The 8,748-nt window shown below is 39.4% G+C and overlaps 1 protein-coding gene and 1 non-coding gene across 2 annotated transcripts; one reads left to right on the top strand and one right to left on the bottom strand.

The window, feature by feature from the left end:
* Positions 1 to 1,840: 1,840 nt before the first annotated feature.
* TCIM (transcriptional and immune response regulator) lies at positions 1,841 to 3,170 on the bottom strand. The gene has a single exon (XM_020979702.2). The coding sequence runs from the start codon at positions 3,046 to 3,048 to the stop codon at positions 2,761 to 2,763; it is 288 nt and encodes a 95-aa protein (XP_020835361.1). The 5' UTR covers positions 3,049 to 3,170; the 3' UTR covers positions 1,841 to 2,760.
* Positions 3,171 to 6,461: 3,291 nt separating this feature from the next.
* LOC144455996 (U6 spliceosomal RNA) lies at positions 6,462 to 6,565 on the top strand. The gene has a single exon (XR_013484907.1). It is a non-coding gene; the product is annotated as a U6 spliceosomal RNA (small nuclear RNA).
* Positions 6,566 to 8,748: the final 2,183 nt, after the last annotated feature.

Here is an 8,748-nt window from a genome sequence, read left to right as displayed (position 1 = left end):
ATGAGGTGGAAAGATAAGAATACATCATTAGGAGTGCCCAGATTTCTCTTCTCTATTGTGAAGATACACTAATTTAAAAAAAATTGCTATAGATTTGCTATTAAGAATTTAGGATAATGTATTAATAAGAAGACTGATAGAATGGGCTTTATGCTGAATGAAGTTGAAGAATTAACTGGGACCTACTGAGAACACCAAAAAGAAAAGGGAAGAATATGGCATTTGGAGGAGGTACAATTGGCTCAGTCCCAGGATGGTACTCAGCATCAGTGGAATCCCCAAAACCTTCAAGTAGGATGTGTATTAATCTGATTCATGGCTTTTCACTCCAAACCAGTAAGACATTGTGCAACTTCCTGGATGAAGTTAGGCTGCATGCCTGCTCAGCATCTTAATAAGTATCCTTGGTGGTTCTAAATGTGCCTGCAGAATGGACAGGCTTCCAAAGGGAGACTTGTTTATGCTCTGTGTGTAGCAGATTAAATGGGAAAGATGAACAGTGGATGGAGGCCTTGGAATCTGGAAGACTTGAGTTCAAATGCTGCCTTGGAAACTTACTTGCTATGTGACTCTGGGAAAGCCACTTAAGTGCTTTCTACCTCAGTTTCCTCATCTGTAAAGTGAGAATAATAATGCCACCTACCTACTAGGATTGTTATGAGGATCCAGTGAAATATCTATAAAGTACTTTGCAAACTTTAAAGCACTATAGAAATATTAGCTACTACTACTGCTTAAAAGGCAGGGAGGCAGAGACATGGGTCAAATAACTTCTGGATACCCTTCTGGTTCTAGGATGCTACGATCCTTTAAGTTGCTCACCTGTTGTTTCCTAGTTGATAAATGACAAAAGATTGAACAATGGCCAAGATATATTTCTAATTATTTCTAGTGTAGGAACTGCTGATTTTAGAGGCAGAGAGATATAGTGGATAGAATGTTGGACTTGGGGTCAGCAAAAATTACCTAGGTTCTAATCCTTACTCTGACATTTACTTACTATGTGATCATTAGCTTGTTCCTTCCTCTCTCTAAGCCTTAATTTTCTCATCTACAAAGTGGGGGTAGGATTGGGAAAGGGGAGTAATCAAAGCAATAGCATCTATGTTACAGGGTTTTTGTGAGCCTCAAACAGGTTAGTATGTATAAAAATGTGCAATAAGAAATATAATGTAAATGTTAATTATTACTAAAAAGGACTTTACCATTTAGCTGGAAACTTTTTTTATGGCCAAGAGTTAAACATCAATAGGGACTTCTAAATTGCTGAACTCCTGAGGAATTTTTACCTCTTCCTACAAAGAAATAGCAGCCAGAATAGCATCCTGGCTCCTTTCATTTTAGATGGGAATAAGAAAAGGAATTATTTCTTTTATAACATTAATGACTTATGTAAGGAAGCCTAATAATTTCTGCCTGTAACTAAACGGTTGTTTTAACCACAAGATAAATTATTACAGAAAAAATAAATGCTTATTAATATATTGGAGTTTTTTTTAAAAATTAGGTTTTCTGCATATGCTATTAAAGGGGAAAAATGCCTCTTCCAGTTCTGATATTCCATGGTACTATTTTTATGTAAGAATAGTAACAGTTAGTGATTCAGCCTAAAAATTTCAGTGATTATGTATAAGACTTTCAATGCAATTGAGGACAGAGAAACTTCCTGAGTACATGATGTAAGAACTTGTTTGGAACTGAGCTTGACAGCTACTGAAAAGTCACCCCCACCCCCAAAGTACATTTTTAAAAGTGCCAATTGTCTAAAGAAGACTATTGCATTTAAAAGAACCCTCTTTTATGTTCTTTTAAGAATCAAGTATAGAAGACAAAAATCAACTACATTTATAATAATTTATTATGGTTGCAGTTCACTTTCCACATACAATAAATTATAGAAACTATTGCATCTTTATAAAATATTTTGAGTGTAATTAACAGATTCTAGTATTAAAATGCAATATCTATGAAACTTTAATCATGGCAAAGTTTAGCATCTGTTGAATTTTTCTTTTCAATCTGTAACAGACTTTCACAGTACTTCCATTCAACTATTTTAACTTTTGTGCAACCAGTATGAAACATATATGTATATATGTATATATGAAAAACACTTTATAGATCAAAAGAGCAAGACAAAATTGCACAGCTCTGAAGAAGCCATTTTAGGCAGTCCCTTGAGTTTCTATTCACACCCATGTGATGTGTACTTTTTAAGGCATTTTAATAAATGCAAATAAATGATCAACTGTTGATCTTCTAAAGTCCATTCCAACAGACATCATTGAGGCTTGGCAGTTTTGTTTCTTTTTAATTCAACAACAACAAAAAAATCTGTAAACACATGTGGCATTCACTCTTCCCCCTGGCTCGTCGAAAAAAGTTCAGACTGAAACTCAGTCCACTGCTCCAGGGGGTCTGTCAGAGTGATATCGGATAGATACCTCTTCCTGCTGTCTCTGGCTGTCACCGGCATGTCTCCCAGCAGAATCTTCCTTTTCCCTGGACACCCGCAACAGTCCTTCCCCACTGGGAGAGCTGCTCACGGCTTCCAGGGAGTGTTTCTGCCTCTTCTTCCAGCAACTTTTCAGTGTGTGAAATGGGTTTGAGTCAATGACAGCCAGTTTGTTCTCAGGCTAGGAGGTCCTTACCCGAGGCTAACAGGCAGCTGCAAGGAGGCATTTTGTCAGGAGGTCACAAATGCAGTTTCATTCTTTAAACGTTCTTGTCCTCTCAGCCATTGTCTCCTGCTTTACTTGTTCAGTGAACTTTGATCGAATATTTCCGGAGTTTCAGAAACTGAAACAGTTTGTCTTTGGTCCTCTTTTTCAGGGCCATCAGAGCTCTGGTCTTCTCTTCCAGATCTTGGTCGATAGAGAAGATGATCTTGGCTCTCTCCTCAGCTTTCTTGTCCCCAGAGTTTTTGAACAGCCTCTGGAGGGATTCTTGGTCTATGTTTTCGAAGATGTTGCCCACGGCTTTTTTTCGGGCAGCGGTGTCAAAGTGGTACCCATGGACGGATGGGCTCACTCTCAGCGAAGTGGACATGGTGGAGGAGGAGGCTTGGTGTCTTTTCGGAGCTTTGTCTACAGGGGTTCTTGCCAGATTAGGCTCTCCTAAAGAGGCTGGAGAAAACTCATCCCGTGGCTGCTATTTAAAGGCAGCGCAAAGACTCTGGGCTCAGATTACTCTGGTGACATCAGCGTGATCTAAAGGAATAATAATCAGAGACAGGTTTAACAGTTCAGCTGCCAACATCCTGTTCTTTTGCACAAGGGTTACTGAGAGCTCTTGTCCGGGATGTGGAGTGGCATTATCCACCGCCCACAACCCCTCTTAACCAGCGAAGAAAGGATTTTACAGAATAATGCGCTCTCACTTTAGAAAGATAGCTTAAGCCACAAGTGTAAAACTTGAGGTGCCAGGACCTTCAGAACACATAGCAATTAGATAAACATTGCAATGCTCAGAGCTCAGAATTCGGCTAATCCGTGAAAAGGTTTTCGCCTCCAAGGGGTTGAGTAGCCTTTAGCGGTGGTGCCCTTCGGACGTGCCTCTCCCCAGCGCTTAGAGAAATGCTGAAAAATTTTACAAAGCTGGGCCATTATTCTGAGCAGAGATGGGAAGTTTATGTATACAGCAGTAAAACTGCACAACTTAGAAGCATGGTTCCACTCCCCTGGGTATTTCAGGTTATTTCGGAAGTAGGTCCAGGTGCTGCTCTTCACCTCAGCATAATAGTTTGCCTTTTCTGGCCCTCTTAGAATTTACAAAGTGTTTTCTTGACTTCCACCCTCTGATGTAGGTAAGGATGTGGAAACTGAGGCACAGTGTGCTGAAGTGTTTTGCCCAGGTTCAGATGGATTATTAATAATAGTTATATTTGCAAAGCTTTTTACAAATATTTTTTTCTCATAAGAACCCTGGGAGATTGGCAGTATTATTATCCCCATTTTACAGAAGAGGAAACTGAGGCAGACAAAGTTAAAGTGATTTGCCCAGGGTCACAGAGGTAGAAAATGTCTGAGTCTGACTTTGAACTCAGATCTTCCTGACTCCAGGTCCAGAGCCCTGTCTGTTTCACTACCTGACTTCAATCCTTGTCCTCTTTCCATTATATCACACTTTTTCTTCACGAATAATCATAAAAATAACTGGCATTTCTAAAGTGCTATAAAGTTTTCAAAATTTAAATGTTCTCATCTGAGTCTCACAACAACCCTGTGAAGTAGATATTGTAGATATTATTACATCTAATTTTATAGATAAGTAAATGGAGGCTGTGAGTTGTCCATTATCAGAGTGTTAGAGTGAGATTTAGACCCAAACTTTCTTGCTGTCAAGCTTAGAATGCCTTTTGCCATACCATAAAAATAAACAGAAAAACAAATAAATAAATATATTCATATATGTATATGTATACACACACACACACACACACACACACACACATACACATACACACAACTTCTGAAAAAGTATGGAGGAGACATAGCAGTTCAGCCAGCTGCTTTATGGTTGATACCAAATAATCTTTCTGAGATTTTTTTTCCTTTCCAAATGAGCAATTTCTTTGTCTCGATACAGCCACGGCCTCATGGTGGTGCTCTCCTTTCAAACAGTCCTTGCTTATTCTCCACAATATCCAAGAACACAAACAAAATAGCACAGGATGTGTATAGGACCCCTCACCCGACCCCAACCCCAAGAAAATGCCTCAGCTCTGCAGTTCCATCTTTAGTGGGTATCAGAAATCCTGTGATATTTTCCTTCCCAAGGCTACACAAAGAACTCCTATGTCCTTTGTGCCTAATGCATTCAATAAGGCCATGTACAAGGAGTGGTTAGTTTTAGCTTTCTTCCCATCTGTCAGAGCACATTCAATAATGTGTGGCTGAGGGGCAATTGTAGTAGGGTACAGGAGAAAGAATGCTTCATTTAGAATCAGGGGACCTGGGTTTGAAACCCCAAATCTCACATTTAACTACCAGTGTAACTTAGGCAAAATGACCTGCCCTCAGTTTTCCCATCTGTAAAATGAAAAGAAGGAGCAGTTGGGTGGCACAGTGAATAGAGCACTGGGCCTAGAATCAAGACAATTCATTTTCCTGAGTTCAAATCCAGCCTCAGACCCTTACTTGCTGTCTACCCTGGGCAAGTCACTTAACTCCATTTGCCTCAGTTTTCTCATCTGTAAAATGAGCTGGAGAAGGAAATGGCAAAGCACTTCAGTATCTTTGCCAAGAAAACTCCAAATAGGGTCACAAAGAGTCAGATATGACTGAAAATGACTGAACAACAACAAAAAAACCCAACAGCGAATGGTCTCAATGAGCTATATTCTCTGACATCTCTAAATCTGTGATACTGAGGGAAAATTTCCTCCTAGATCATTCCTCCCCATTATCCTCACTCTAAAGCTATTTCCTTGTTCACCTGGAATTCAAACCCCTCCCTCCTCCTCTTATCCTAACAATGGCAATTCTTTAGGATTCTGCGCAGCACCTTTTGGAAAATCTGTATTCTTCAGGCAAGTGCAGAGCACCATCTCCCTCCCCTTTGCTCTTCAATAAGCTTGTCAACTTGTCTCAATTCCAACTCCCAGACATCTTTTGCCTTTGTTTACTCTTCTCAATTCCCACTGCGCCCATCTGAGTACCGTCATTATCACCTGCCTGGACTGTAGCAATAGGTTCCTTAACTTACCACCTTCACAGTTCCCCAACTCAATCCGTCCTTCATACTGCTGCTGAAATAATTCCATGGACATGGATCTGGTTTTTTACTCTTCTGCTGAAAAACATTCAGTGGCTTTCTATTCACAGACAAATAAGGTTCAAGTTCCTCCGCTTGATGGTCAAGGCCTCCTGTAATCGGGTACCACTGCACCTTTCCTATTTTCATCTCATGATTCTACTTCCCTATACTCTGTGGTTCAGCTACTCTCTGCCCTGCCTCCTTCCCTCCCTCCCCAAAGCTGCACTCTTGTTTTCTCTAGACCCTGCCTTACCTATGCAATGCCCAGTGGGAAATGGCCTCCCTCCCTCTCCTCATCAGCTGAATGTTGTGTACCTGTCCTTCAAAATCCAATCAAAATGTTAGCTCCTCCAAAATTCCTTTCCTGATATCAAAGCATTATTATTCTAGAGCCAAGAAGAAAATTTAGAAGTTATCTAATCCATTCCCTCCATTTTACAGATGAGGAAACTGATCAAGGTTAGGTCCTTTTAATCTACATCCAGAATTCTTTTCACTACTCTACATTGCACATCTTCACCTCACAACTAGTAAAGATCTTTCCCACAGTTCTTCACATGCAACATTATTTTAAGCCTCTTTAATGCACTCATTTTTGTATTATAATTATAATTTATGTGTGCCTTATGTCCTCCCCCCCCAATATTATAAACACTTTGAGGGCCCTGTATATGCTTTATTATTAATAAGAATAGACTTGTATAGTGCTTGCTTTGGCAGCATATATACTAAAATTGGAATGATACATAGATTATCATGGCCCCTGCGCAAGGATGACATGCAAATTCGTGAAGCATTGGATATTTTTTGAACTGATGCTGACTGAAATGAGCAAAACTAGGAGAATATTATACGCAGTAACAGCCACACTATGCGATGACTAACTTTCATAGACTTATCTCTTCTTAGCAATGCAAGGATCTAAGACAACTCCAAAAGACTCATGGTAGTCTGGATGTCCACATCCAGAAAAAGAGCTATGGAGCCTGAATGCAGATTGAAGCATATCATTTACTCTCTGTCTCTTTTTGTTTCTTCTTTCTCATGATTTCACCCATTGGTTCTAATTCTTCTTTACAACATGACTAATGGGAAAATAGATTTAATATGAATGTGTATGTTGAGCCTGTATCAATTTACATGTCTTCTTGGGGTGGGGAAAGGACAGAGAGAGGAAGAAAATTTGGAACTCAAAATCTATGGAAGTAAATGTTGAAAACTAAAAACAAATAAATTAATGCGTTATTTAAAAAAAAAACTTAAAAAACAAAGAATAAACTTGTATATCACTTTATGCCATGTAAGCAATAAAAGAATCTAAGCTCCATTATGGCAAACCATCTAACCTAACAAATATTTCTATACTAAAATTGGGGGAGGGAGGTGTCAGGATAGTGGCTCTAGTGTTGTACATCCTATCAGCTGCATAACCTGTCTCTTCAAAAGTTCAAAACAATGTCTTTGCACAAAGTCCTACAGCTTTCCTTGAAGACGGCCTAAGTCCATTTAGATGTATTTAACAGATAAAGGGGTTTTTAAACTCTTTGAAAGACAATACAATAAACAGGGTAACCATGCTGATTTTTGTCTTTCAGCTACATAAAACTATCTTTCTTGCTCAGATTTGGCAGTGCCCTGTGCCAAGGGTAGATTCATACAGTCACGTATGTCTTTCTATGCCACCCCAATCCCCTGTTTTCTCCAGTTAGTATAAACATTTACAGTGAGTGATCTGGATACCAGTGTCTCATAAAAGAGATTGGAAAAGGCCTTACAGAACTTATGCGGACAGATACAGTGTGTTATGCAGATGGAGGATAGAATTTGGTAGTTTTCTGCGGTAAGGAAAGGAAACAAAGATAGGGTTTTAAAAAGAAAGCTTCCTAACCAATGTTCTATTTTCCCCTGGGAGACAGCTTGTCGGAACTCAGGCTCAGACAGAGTGCCCCTTGGAGTTTTCCAACTGCTGGTTATTTTTTGCATTGGCGTAGTTTCATGCCAAATGATTGCCCAGGTATGAAATGAATGACCAGTTTAATTGGCATCGTAGTCAGTATTTCTTTGGGGTGAGATCATTTGCAGAATCTGGAGCTGAGGTTTTTTAATTTCATATATTGCCTATTCATGCTCCTCAAATGGCATTTTTGTTTGTTTAGTACTTCTTATCTCAGCTCTGTTTTCCATCCACCTCTAGTTCTGGGGACAATAATGAAATTAACAGGGGCAGCTAGGGTGGCACAGTGGATAGATGTCCAGCCTTGGAGTCAGGGGGACCTGAGTTCAAATCTGGCCTCAGACACTTGACCTTTAACTAGCTGTGTGACCCTGGGCAAGTCACTTTACCCCAATTGCCTCACCAAAAAAAAAAAAGTAAAAAAAATGAAATTAATAGTATCATTGCTTTTTGGAAAGGGTGTGTGTCCATTGACTACCCTATGGTAGTCATCATCCCTGTGTCATTCCAGACCAAAACTATTGTTGCTGGCCATAACTCCTGTATGCATTGTCTCCCTTTAAAATGCAAATTTCTTGAGGACAGGAAGCCAATTTTTTTTGTATTTGTATCTCTAATGCAGAGCATCTAATAAGCAATCAAGAAGTGTTTATCTGCCAAACACTGTGCTGGGAGATACAGGTACAATACAAAGAGTCAGACAATTCTGAATCTGTATCTTGTTGTTTATTCATTTTGGTTGTTTTGTCTGACTCTTCATGATGCCATTTGGGGTTTTCTTGGCAAAGATACTAAAATGTTTTGCCATTGTCTTCTCCAGCTCATTTTACAGAGGAGGAGACTGAGGCAAACATGGTTAAGTGACTTGCCCAGAGTCACACAGCTAATAAGTGTCTGAGGTCAGATTTGAATTCAGGTCTTCCTGACCACAGATCTGTCATTCTATTCACTGTACTACCTAGTTACTCAAGGTTACACTTAATAATTGCCTTTTCATTCAGTCATCCATCCATCCATCTATCTATCCATTCATTAAA

The sequence above is a fragment of the Phascolarctos cinereus genome, unplaced genomic scaffold, assembly GCF_003287225.1.
Source record: "Phascolarctos cinereus isolate Bilbo 61053 unplaced genomic scaffold, phaCin_HiC Scaffold_2;HRSCAF=192, whole genome shotgun sequence".
Lineage (NCBI taxonomy): Eukaryota > Metazoa > Chordata > Mammalia > Diprotodontia > Phascolarctidae > Phascolarctos > Phascolarctos cinereus.
Note: the sequence above shows the minus strand (reverse complement) of the source record. Positions and strands in the feature narration are given on the sequence as shown.

Excerpts from the sequence above, each read along its gene's own strand:
- TCIM (XM_020979702.2), bottom strand. The coding sequence starts at position 3,048 with ATGTCCACTTCGCTGAGAGTGAGCCCATCCGTCCATGGGTACCACTTT.